At 43.9% G+C, this 13,062-nt stretch overlaps 1 protein-coding gene across 1 annotated transcript in view; it reads right to left on the bottom strand.

Annotated features, from left to right (window-relative positions):
• Window positions 1-8,555, bottom strand: part of ATP6V1B2 (ATPase H+ transporting V1 subunit B2) — a 28,375-nt gene extending 19,820 nt beyond the window's left edge. The window contains exon 1 of the mRNA XM_083588754.1: window positions 8,346-8,555. Within this exon, the coding sequence (XP_083444880.1) occupies window positions 8,346-8,469 (124 nt within the window). The 5' untranslated portion in view covers window positions 8,470-8,555. The remainder of the gene's footprint in view (window positions 1-8,345) is intronic.
• Window positions 8,556-13,062: the final 4,507 nt, after the last annotated feature.

The raw sequence follows: 13,062 nt of genomic DNA, 5'->3' as shown, positions 1-13,062 counted from the left end.
GGGATATTTCCCACCCCTGCTAGCCTAAACCCTTTAACTAGATGTGTGAGGGACTAAACATGGAGCTCTTGCGTGCCAAGCTTACACTCTACCAGTGAGATGGGTGGACTTTTGCTAGCAGAAGCTGGAGTTGGGGACAGAGCAGCTCTGTAATAAGGCTAGAGACATAAGAACAGAGGGGCAGAAACCAAGGAGTTGCAGAAGCAGATGTTATGGCAACCAAAGCCAATTCTAAGTTCTGCACTCTGTTTCTGCCCACCTCTGGTTTATATGCGCATAAAAGACTTGGAGTTTTTGAGATCCATTTTGTTTTTTTACTAGAAGAATGAACACCAATTGGAGCTAGGTGCAAAACTGGGGTGGCGGAGGAGACGGTGGTAAATAGAGAATTAAGGAATAAGGTGCCTCCCGCATACATGCATGGCCTATTTGTTTTCAGTATCAGAACTTTATTTACAGTCCTGCCACACAAAAACCCAGTCCTGATTCCATCACCCAATGTTTTCCTCACCTCAGCTCCCTAATTTAGAAGGGGGGCGGGGAGCAAGGAAGAGACATATTGCAAGGAAATATATTTTTGCAGCTGTCAGGAGTTAAGATTGGAGTGCCTTCTCAATCTTTAATTTTATTATTCACTCGGAGGTTGTGTGTGCTATGGGTGTACAAAGGCTTTGTACAAAACCAAGCCAAATCAGGGTGCTTTGGAATGTCTGGGGGCTTAACAGAAGTGATGTAGAATCTCTCTGAAGCCTAATCTGAAGTGGGGAAGCCTCACCCCAAAAATCTCACAGTACTCTGTTGCTAAAATGCACACTGTGTGTGTTCTGTTAACTAATATGTGCAATGTCTCTCTCTCTCTCTCTCTCTCTCTCTCACACACACACACACACACACATGACCTTCTCTATCATAGCACTAATATTTTGGAACACTGATATTTTGGCTAAGGACGTTCACCTGAACACACTGCTGCTCACTTCTTGGTATGCTGCTAAAACCCATCTCATCTGATAGCCATTTTAGATGCTGCCTTTTTAACTGCATTTTATCACTGCTGTTTTTAGTCTGTTGTAACTGCACTGTAATTTTTAGTTTTGTTGTAATTTCCATAAATGTATTTTTTTTCTGAGGGGTTTTGCTAAAAGTATTAAAGTCCCCAAGTACAGTATATTTTTAATGCTTAAGACTGTACAGATATGAGATATGGGTGGAGGAAAGGACCTGACTGTGAACAATATTTATTTTTCATCACTGCCCTTCCAAACAGCATACTTCTCCCCAAGTGTGTCAAATGCTTCAGTCTCACATGATCTGCAAATAGGAGTGTTTTAGTGAGACAGAAGGCTTTATCAGGCTCACACGGCAGCGGAGTAATCATTAATCACACAGGGAAGGGATGAGCAAGTCAGATTATTTCTAGAACAGGATAATCAACTAATACGTCTAGAACTGAAATCCCATGTACCTGGGAATTAGATCCATTAAATATAGTAGGACTTGGAAATAAGTCTTTCAGAAATATACACAGCATTCTGCTGCATGGTTACAAACCACTCAGGCATAAGCTTCCTTGAATTCAATGAGACTTGCTTCTGAGTACATATGCAAGGGGCAAGACTCTCGACCGGTTTGAGTTTTGAGTTTTCCCAACAGGACCCAGAAGGGCAGGTGTGTTATGGTGCTAGTTGGCTTATAGCAAACACGAGAGAATATCTTGCAGCCCCTTAGAAACCAGGATTTATTGGTTGTGGCCAAGAGTCCACCAGATACACAAAGCGTCATCCAGGAAGAGAAAGTGTTGAGGAATCCAAACCCCTCTCCCTTCCACTGCTTATTTTAATGGTAATCTTCACTAAAATGGAAATATTAAAACATCACTTCACTTCTAAAAGTGTTGAGCATTTTTACACACACATAAAATATGCTATCTTTTTTGTTCAAGGTTTCAAACATGTTTTATATATGTTCAACTTTTAAAACTTTAGAAGCAATATTTCAATACTTCGATTCTGAGTAACGTTACCATTAAAATTATGCCTTAGGGAATGTTCTTTTCTTTGTGTTGGCTACAATATGAATTAGCAGGGCATAACCTGGGTGGTGGTGAAACAGCAGTACGGTTTTGTTCATTGCAAGTATGTCAGTATATGGTAGCTGTTATGTCAACACTGAGATATTTACACTGTTAGTAAGTGGTAACAAAGTCTATTGATATACAATAAAAACTTTCCTGTAACTCAAAAAAAGATTACTTTGAAGATACTCAAGATAAGCTCCTTTGCATTATAACAACAGAAGATCAAACAAGAGAATCACCCCCAAGATTCTAGCCATGTGCTCCATTTAGTCAAAGATACACTAAGAAATTTTTCCAAGTACCTGTCCCAATACTGAAAAATAACCTGTTGGGAGTCTTACAAACTGAGTGTATTTCAGAAGTGTCTCGAGAGAGAACAACTGGACCATTTTTTGGAATCTATTTGTTTTAATTTGCCTTATTTTGTGCATGCTTTTCAGGTTACTTTTCAGCTCAGACTAAAACGTAACTATCACCTAAAAATGTGTTGTTCACCTTTATCTTTGCTCAGCTATATGTAGAGAAAAATACAAAGCTAAGCAGATAAGAACTGCAGCTTTGAGCTCCTACTGCCCCCAGTTAAATGCTTCAAGTTGGATTAAAACACTGCTTGCTTCTCGGCTCAGCTAACACAGCCGTGAGTCTGGGGAACTCTTAACTCGTGACAGCCTCGTCAGCACTCAACCCCCTTCCCTGAGCAAAGAGCTTACTTCCTGTCATTTCTCCAAACAATCCAATTTCCTTGTTTTATCACTATCTGCAAGTTAGTTACCATCACACAAACAGCTTGGACAGCTGGCTCAAAGCCTGTATTCTAAGACAGAAAAAGAGAAAGATTGCCTAAGAAGGCCCAGCCCTAACCAATGGGCCCCCCAATCTCACCCTCCCAACCAAAACCCCCCACCCATGTATTTGCAGAAAGAAGCATTATTAGCAGATTAAGAGACTTCTGCCACATCAGCTGAAAAGCCTTCATCACCATATGCAGGACTACATCCTGGTGACTTTTCTAGGTCTTCCTAGCACTGGGAAACCATCTAAGGAGAGGCAAAGTACTTTCTACACTCCCCAGCCCCCTTAACTTCACAGTGCCTGCTTCAGATCCCATTCCCCACAGCTGACATCCTCCTACTTGTCTATTTCCCCTTCTCTCTGGCAGAATACTTTTTAAAGCCTTCAGGATGCCTGTGTGATGAAGCTGGTGGCACTGAACCAAGGTGTAAAACATCCAGCTGAACAACACAGCTGCTGGGAGGACACAAATGGGAGGGCTCCCAACACAGAGACACCAGCCCTCATGTAGATGTGGAGAACAATGAAACCTCAATATAATCAGTGGGCTTCCAGCAAGCTTCACTTACCTGTCCCTAGATAGCTTCCTCAGTCTTATTTCTGCACTAGAGGATGACAATACAGTATTGCAAGGAAAAGGTAGACCCCCAACAAGGAAAAAGGCAACTAACAATAATGGCAATAAGCTAGAATGGAAAGCTGGAGGCGAAATGAAAGCGTTTTTGTTTTTCAGTAACTAGAGACTGGTTTATAGCATCTTCATGGAGACAAATTATTCCATCAGAAGCAATTCAAAAGTGTACAGGGGAAGGCTGGTCCCTTTTTGCTACTGTAGATATTACCAGAGTCTGACCACCTGTACCATTGGCACAACCGAGGCTGTTCGTTCCTGCACTTGTACAAGTCTGCAGAGTCCATGCAGCAAATCTCTGCCGCTGCAAGGTTGGATTTCCCCTTTCCATGAGTTTCGCAACCATCACACATCCCCTGATTTACAGTAACCAGATCAGCATATGAACTTACATGTCCTGCTTTGAATATAAAAGACTACTGATTTTTTGAGAGAATAACCAAGATTTTTGCATGCCTACCATTGGGACGATTATCCACCTTGTTTTATTTTGGGGAAGGGCCAGAACTCAGTAGCAGAGCACAGGAAGATTTAAGGTCCAACACCTGGTAACCCCAGTTAAGAAAGTCATGGGGAAAGGGAATGGGAAAGGCTTCTATACAAGACCCTCAATGTCCTTGCCAGCCGAAGCAGATAATAGTAGACACTGTGGCCAGATAAAAAGCTGCCCTATACCAGATCAGCCTATGTTGCTTCTGTCCTTCCCTCAGCATAAGTCGTCCATCAGGACAACTAAGAGAGTTTTTATACCAAAACAAGGCTGAAATGAATCAAATAATTAGTCTCTGCCTGAAGGTGCACTGCAATCACAAACTCACATCCAAGAAAGCCATAGTCAAGGGCACACTCACATTCATTAACTCCTTGGACCATGCTGGTCAATCTGCTGCTCAACGCTTTGAGCCAAAAAGGACACAAGGATCAAACACCCAGGACTTAGGCTACAGCTCTCCAAGCACCCTGTCATATCCTCATGCCGTAACAAGTTAAATCCATCCAATAAAACAGGACTAGATGGTGCTCTATATATGTCCACAGACTGAAATATGATAACAAATTGTGATGAAAATGAGTAATTTAAACTCAAATAAAGTAGCAACTATCACAGCAGGCATCAGATAATTTTGTTGCTGTTGTTGATTATCAGATATTAGTATTTATGTCTTTTGGTAGGTCAGAAGGAGGCTCCAAGCAACAAGAAAGATGCCTTCCCAATGGCACAGAAACAAAGGGAATTGCTATACTGAGTCAGACCATTAGGCCATACAGCTCATTATTGTTGACACTGACTAGTAGCAGCTCTCCAGGATTTCAGACAGGCTTCTCTCCCATCCCTACATCAAGATGTTCCAGGTTGCACACAAGGCAGATGCTATAGCACTGAGATATGGGTCTTCTGCTGTTATAGAAAGCTGCCTTAAGCTGTATCAGATCTTCAACCCACCTAGCTCAGTATTATCTACACTGACAGGCTGCAGTTCTCCAATGTTTCAAACTGGGGCCTCTCTTGGCCCTACCTGGAGATGCCAGGACTTGAACCTGGGAATTTCTGCATGCAAATCAAATGCTTTACAACTTTGCTACTGCCCTTCCCTCACTGGCAGAATGAGAGAACAATGATGGCAGAAATGAGTTATTTCTTCACAATCCCCTGTATTTGGCTACATTTACAGATGCCCCTACTTGCATTCAAGCTGTCTCCCTACTGGCTTCATGGCCTCAAACTCTTGGCTAAACCAAGAAGGTGCTTAGGAGCAATTGTGTGTAATGTCAGTCATCTATGTGTCCCATAAAGCAACTGGGGCACTGAGAGATGTGCCAGCTTTTCTGAGTGGTCTCAAGCATCCTTCAGATTCCATCAGCTTCTGAAGTGAGCCATTTTACTAGGTTTGCCACCTCTATACAGAGGGAAGTCACTACTTAAAATTCACCAGGAAGTTATCTAACTATGACAAAGGAGTCATATGTATTTCACCCTCCCTCCAACGACTGAGACTGAGAAGTGTGGTTTGGACAAACCCCCAAGAGAGCTTCACAGCTAAGATGAGGGGCAAGTCACACACATCCTTATTTTTAGGGCCACAAACATGAGGTTATCAGGAAGTGCTGGGAACCGTAAAAAGGGAGAATGTGGTTGCACTGAGGTCCTGCTTGTGAGGTTCCCATTGTCATCTGGTTGGCCACTGTGAGAACTAGACAGGCCTTTGGTCTGATCCAGCATGGCTCTTCTTAAGTGAGCACCTCCAGGCAGACCTGCACTTCCTGTGGCCTTTAGAGGAGATTTGAATGTGGGTTTCTCATATCCTAACTCAATCTCGTAAAGGGAAAGGGACCCCTGACCGTTAGTTAGGTCCAGTCACGGATGACTCTGGGGTTGCGGCACTCATCTTGCTTTACTGGCCAAGGGTACCTCTTGAGAAAGTTTGTTTTAATCATTTTCAAATTGCGCAGTTTCCAAGACAGTAATTTAGAGACTAAATCAAAGCTTTAATTACTGGGGTTATCAAAAGGAGTTTTTTCAGCGCATTATCATACATATAACACTGCTTAGAAATGTCTTAAATCAATAATATTTACATAGAAAGATTATATAGGAAAGCAGCCTTATAGTTGCTGCAGTTTTCCAAGGATCTTTTAACTATTAAGACAATTGCATAGGACAGTCATGTGCTGTGGCCCAAGATAGCTTTTTACTACGACCGATGACCTTTGATATGTTACAATCTACTGATTTAAACAAACATTTATCAGTGAGATGTACATGTTCTCTGCTTCCTCCTTGGGTACTCAGACCCAATACTAGGACCGGTAACCTCACATAATTAACAGCAGTATTTTGATTTAAAGTGCCACAAGAATTTAAAGTTGTCATGTGACAAAACATAGCTATTTAACATTTCAATTTCTACACCAGCAGCTCTTAAGTTAGTCTTTATTTCTGGAAGCAGTGCCTTCCTGGGATGCATATCTACTTAACACTTCTATCCCTACTAACTCAGGTGTCAATAAATCAACATAACAAAGGCTTTGCGTGAGCTATTCACACATGGCAAAAAGATAACACTTATCCCCAAAGCATTTCCACTGTATTGTTAGAGCTAGACATCCCATAATGCAAAAGCCATCTTGCCTCCATCTGCTGCTACACATGATTCTGCAGTGTACCACATGACCTTGAGATTTAGGCTGAGCAGATTAGTCAACCTACAGAATGTTTCACAACCACCTACTTTCATTTCCCATTTAAAGACAATCCACAATGGCCTTGCTTGGGGATTTTTGTTATCTTAAATGAGAGGGGCTTCTAGCAACTTCATGGGAATAGAATACAGTATAAACAGAGTCCAGCATCTGTCCTTTATGTGGTCTCTCTTGTATACCAAGAGGCACCAATCAGCACAGCCAACAAAGTAGCCAAGCAATGAGACTGCATTGTGAAATTTTGCCCTTTCATAAAAAGAGTTTCCTGCACTAACTGGCTGGAAGGGAGAGCACCTGCCATTTTTATTTTTATTTTAAAAATAAAGGTTACCTAATTCAGGTTGCAGTTCTGAACACATTGACTGGGGGTAAGCTCCACTGAACTCAACCCATGATAACATCCTGAGTGAACATACCCAGAAGTGAAGTTTTCTCACTTAAGCCTCATTTAACTCAATGGGACTTACTTCTGAGTAGACATGGCTAGGATTGTGCGGTCAGTTGTCCAGAGGCTTATATTCACACATCTAAAAAAAACCCAGTGGGAGATGAATTTCAATACAATCCCTCTTGTCTCCCAGCTCAGGAAGCATTTATTTGATGCCACTACTCTACCGTGCCCCAATGCAGAACCAATATGGCAGATGCTGCAGTTACACTGACATGCAGTTAAATCCTAAGCATGTCTACTTAGAAGTAGATCCCAATGTGCTCATTGGGGCCTATTTCTAGGTAAGTGGGCATAGGACCTCAGCCTGCAGGATTGCAGAGCGCTCAACTTACAAGTCGCACAAATCACTCTTAAGAGATATGATGACAACAAAGCAGCTGTGCCCACTGCTTGCCCCCCACGAAAAGTGCAAACGTAGGAAGAATAGATGTGGCACACTGTGGACAGAGAATGGAACATTCACAAATTGGGAAATGCTTCGGATAGGGTGGGGAAGAAGGGAAAGAAGAAGAGAAGGGAGGAATGAGAACAAGAATGCATTAGAGGTGGGCCGACAGGCCTTGAACCTTGGACCCCAAAGAGGAAAAAATAAGGAGCAACCGCTAGAGAAAAAAAGCTGAAGGGCAGTGCAGGAGGGAGAAGAGAAGGATTATTTATATGCATTTATTTTTAGACTCGTTACCCCTCGGGGCAGCGCCTTGTCCTCTCCACTGAGGGTGCAAAACGATAAAAAGGAACATACTGTATTAATATAAATGATAATGCTGTTAGTCATCCCTTCCCATCACTGCTGCAGCCACTAGCCGGCGTCAACCATAGGAGGGGCTACATAAACCCAGCTCCCGTTAAAGGCCACCTTCTACACAACATGACGGCTCTTCCTGCTTGCTAGGATTTGGGAGGAGGAATAAAATTTGTATTACTGGGGTGTGTTGGGGGGTTTTTTGGCCGAGGAGGGAGGGAGGACGGGACACTGTTGAGCAATCCACAGAAAAACAAGGCAGCAATAATAACCGCGATTCCGATTGCTCTGTTCTCTGAAAGCTGCAGGACCGAATTTCTTAAATAATAATATTATTTCTCTCCTCCCACCCCCCGGATAAGCCCCCGCAGGGAGTCCGAGGAAGCGGGCAGGTGAGGCGCGGGGGGGTCCCCTTTCCCCGCCCCGCCTGCCTCCCGGCGCCGCTACTCACTGAGGCGGGGCTGGGAGAGGTAGTCGCGGGTGACGGCGGCCGCCTGCTCCCGCGACGCCCCTCCGCCGCTCAGCTCGGACACGGCTCCGTTCACCATCCCCCGAATGGCCCGCAGCGCCGCCATCTTGTCGCCGTCTGGGCTGCGGCGCCACTGCGCACGCGCTCATATAGGCGCTCCTCGCCGGGCCCGGCCCTCCCTCCCTCCCTCCCTCCTTCTCCGGACCAGCCCCTCCCGCGAGCCGGCGGGGAGGACCCGGAAGTAGCGGGAGGGGAGGCAACGGGGGAGGGGGGGAGGGCGAAGGAGCTGGCCAGGGTGCTGAGCGGAGGCGGGAGCGGGAGGGGCGGGGAAAGGGGACCCCCCCCGCCTCACCTGCCCGCTTCCTCGGACTCCCTGCGGGGGCTTATCCGGGGGGTGGGAGGAGAGAAATAATATTATTATTTAAGAAATTCGGTCCTGCAGCTTTCAGAGAACAGAACAATCGGAATCAAGGTTTCTGATTCGGAATCTGTTTTCAGCCAGAGCTCCACGGGGAGCTCCTGGGACGTAAACCTTGGACTTGAATGAGATATATATCTCATATATATAAATATCATATATTATCATAGAGTTTGGCAGTGCTCCTGAGCATGTGCAGTGTGCCAGCTCCACCCTGCTGTGTATTAACTGCAGTTTATCTATCTATCTGTCTGTCTATCTATCTATCTATCTAATATATATAATGATTTTCCATTTTATACATTTCAATACTCTTACAATCATATTAACATTTCAAAACTTGACTTCCTTCCCCCTCTTTCTGCGGTTCCCTAAATTTATTTTTTACATTTTCTGCATAGAGTCATACCTCATGTTGCGAACGCTGCGGGTTACGTCTTTTCAGGTTGCGTCCCGCGGCGACCCGGAAATACCAGAAAGGGTTGCTTCTGGGTTTCGCCACTTGTGCACACGCAGATGCGCAAAATGATGTCATGCACATGCACAGAAGCGGCGAATTGTGACCCATGCGTGTGCAGACGTGGGTTGGGTTCCATTCAGGTTGCAAACGGGGCTCCGGAATGGATCTCTTTTGCAACCAGAGGTACCACTGTATACAAATTAACTTAATTTGCTCATTTATTCATCTACTTTAAACATATACAGTAGTACCTCCGGTTACGTAACCCTCTGGTTACGTAAACTTCAGGATGTGAAAGTGGAAACCCAGAAGTATTTGACTGGGTTTTGCCACGTGCACATGCGCAGAAGCAGCCCCCAGGTTGCAGAAACGTTGGGATCTGACCGGACCTCTGGAATGGATCCCGTCTGCAACCAGAGGCACCACTGTACTCTTATAAAACTGCAGGTTATTACAGTAATCCTGCCAATGTTCTTATCTGTTTACAGTTTATTTGTAAATATTCAATAAACCATTTCCATTCTTTTATAAAAAAGCTTGTTATCTTGATTTCTTACTTTTTTGGCAAATTTTGCCATTCATGCATATTCCATAAGTTTTTGTAAACATTCTTCTTTTGCTGGGACTTCTTCTTCTTTTCATTTTTGGGCAAGTAACGTTCTTGCCACTGTAGTCACACACATGAATAAATTTCTATACAGTTTAGGTAGTTCTGTCCCTTTAATTTCCAAAAGGAATTAACTGCAGTTCATAGAATCGAAGAGTTGGGAGGGCCATCTAGTCCACCCCTTTGCAATACAGTCCCCCATCCAGTTTGAAACCATACTGGACCCTGCTTAGCTTTGTGAATTATGGGTCCCCACCCCCCGCGTGATGACAGCCTTTCCTTGCTAGAGATGCCAGGAAATGAGCCTAGCACCTTCTCCACATAAAGCATGTGCGCTAACACTCATTTAAGGCCCTGCCAGCAAGTCTCTCGAGACTTCTTGCACTTTGGAACCATGCAGAAGTAAAGAACAATCATGAGACATTCCTCATTTCCCCTTCTTCTCAGCCACAACTGGTCATCTTTTCTCCTCCTCTTGGGTGACTAGTAAGTGCATGATACAGATTCATAACTTTTTCCAAAGATAATAAATGAGCATGCTTTCCTAGATCAGGCTGCAAAGTATGGTATCAAAATCAAGGCACCACATAGTGAGGGCAAAACTCATTACACTTCTGCATATTATAGATGTGATAGTTCCCAGTGAGATATCAAATTGTCTGCAGACCGCGGCTATTCTGAACCTACACTTAATTTTCTTATCCTTATATCCTCTTTGCAAAGCAAAGCTCTGCTTCATTCTTTGCAGCAGCAACAACAGAAGAAAAACCCTTCTGGAAAAAGAATGAAGCAGTGCTCACTACCTTTGCTAAAGATGAGCCCCTCACAAATCATACTCCCTGGAGAATATTGAGTAAAATTCTCCCACTGCTTAGGAACAGGGTGAAGAATCTGAAGAAACAGTTTTTGTGATATGTGCTATTGACCCCAATATAGTTTCTGACTTCTTTGGCAAGTGCTTTGACACATGACACTAAAGGTCATACCCAATTCTAGCTTGAGCTACATGTTCTGTATGTGAATGTTATTAAGGCGGCATAGATTTATTAGAAGAGCTTCCACGTCAAAGGGCATGTGTGCCAGGAAGTATTGAGCTATGACGTCTCTCAGATTAGATCTTCATCCTTGGATGCCTGTTCCCCCCTCCACCCCACACTTTATTACCATTTTTGGCAGCAATGTAAAAACTCCCAGCATAAGAACAAAACACACAGTATAATTTTGTAGTCATAGATATGGTAACAGTAATGCCGAAGAATTGATGCTTTTGAATTACAGTATGGTGCTGGAGGAGACTCTGGAGAGTCCCATGGACTGCAAGAAGATCAAACCTCTCCATTCTTAAGGAAAGCAGCCCTGAGTGCTCACTGGAAGGACAGATCCTGAAGCTGAGGCTCCAATACTTTGGCCACCTCATGAGAAGAGAAGACTCCCTGGAAAAGACCCTGATGTTGGGGAAGATGGAGGGCACAAGGAGAAGGGGACGACGGAGGACGAGATGCTTGGACAGTGTTCTCGAAGCTAGTAACATGAGTCTGACCAAACTGCGGGAGGCAGTGGAAGACAGGAGTGCCTGGCGTGCTCTGGTCCAGGGGGTCACGAAGAGTCGGACACGACTAAATAACAACAAACTATTGGCTCATAATATTGATGTAACCATATCCAAATAAATAAATAAATAAATAAATAAATAAATAAAATTTATACCCCACCCATCTGGCTGGGTTTCCACAGTCACTCTGGGTGGCTCCCAATCAAATATTAAAAACACAATACAGCATTAAACATTAAAAACCTCCCTAAACAGGGCATACAGAAAAAAAACCCTTAATGATGTAAACAGTGATTTGGTTCTCTCCCCCCCCCCTCCGTGTTGTTAGGTACATACACAGTGCAAACCTGTCTCAAGGAGAGAAATCCAGCTTCTATACCCTACCAAACAATACAATACTTTTTGTACACCCTTATCTTGCAAGTGAGCCTGCCTGCTTTTCCTTAACCCACCACCCCAGCCCTTCACAATGGCTGATAGAAATATTACTTTCTCAGAGTTTTGAAAATACAATATCCCCACAGTGAAAATGCAATATCCTGCAGTGCGGTGGAGAAAGATATGTGCCCACAGTGTAACAGATGATAAACAAATATGTATTGCATAATAAATTGATTGTGGCAAAAAGACCCAAGTCTCTACTCTTCTGAAGGAATAAACAAATAGCAACATTTATCCTGGTCTGGAAGAATTGCCTGCATGAACCATAACAAGGGCAGTAACCTGTAACAGTTATCTGCCACTGCAGCCTTTATTACTCAAATATTGGATTAGATACCAATCACAACTGAATGATAAGTCTCTGGGGAAAAAACAAACAACCTACTATAATTGGAGCAGTTTTTAAAAACACTGTACCTTCGAGTGTTTTTTTATGTGCAACTTAGCTAGTAATGAGCAGCACCTCGGGTGGTTATCAACTAAGTTTTACTCTGAGTATTGTCATTGAAATAAATGAAAATGACTGTTACTGTAGGTCCATTAATTTCAGTGGGTCTACTCCAAGTGAAACATAGCTGAATACTACCCCCTAAGTCCAGGGATGTGAGAGGTGGCGTTTCTGTGTGGGTCCTTTCTGGTGGATGAGTGCATGCGTGGCTGGCCCAAGACATTTTGCCACCTGTAGCAATGGATAGGATAGCACCTCCTGCCTGTTTCATGTACACAGAAGCTGATTGGACTGACAGGTGTCACTTACTGGTGTTGACCTATAAAGCTCAGGACCCCAGTGCCTTAAAGGACCACCTCTCCCCATACAAACCATCCCAGACCCTATGCTTGTAATCTGAGGCCCTTCTCTATGTCCCACCTCCCTGAGAGGTTCGGAGGGTGGCATCTAGGGATTCACCCAACCTTAGAGTGGGGTGTGCTGTTGTGCCAGACCTATAGTCTTTAGGCCTCTCCTTTTTGGCTCTAAAGGTCACGTCTCCTGGGCCACATTGTTGCTTGGCTGTTGTCATCTTCCTGCATATGGGGTTCTCTGTCAGGGGTGGGTTTGAGCTGATGGACATTGTGAACTATGGGTTAAAATTAAATGGTCTCATGTCTTGAGACCAATCCCCCATGTCCGGATGATCTGAGATAAGGGTGCCATGTGGCACTGGGCTACCATAGCGATACCAGGGAGGTCAAGTGTATGACTTGCTGAGTCATTTCATGACT

The sequence above is a fragment of the Podarcis filfolensis genome (assembly GCF_964270895.1).
Source record: "Podarcis filfolensis genome assembly, chromosome: 15".
NCBI classification, from domain to species: Eukaryota; Metazoa; Chordata; class Lepidosauria; order Squamata; family Lacertidae; genus Podarcis; species Podarcis filfolensis.
This window is presented reverse-complemented; position numbering and strand designations above follow the sequence as displayed.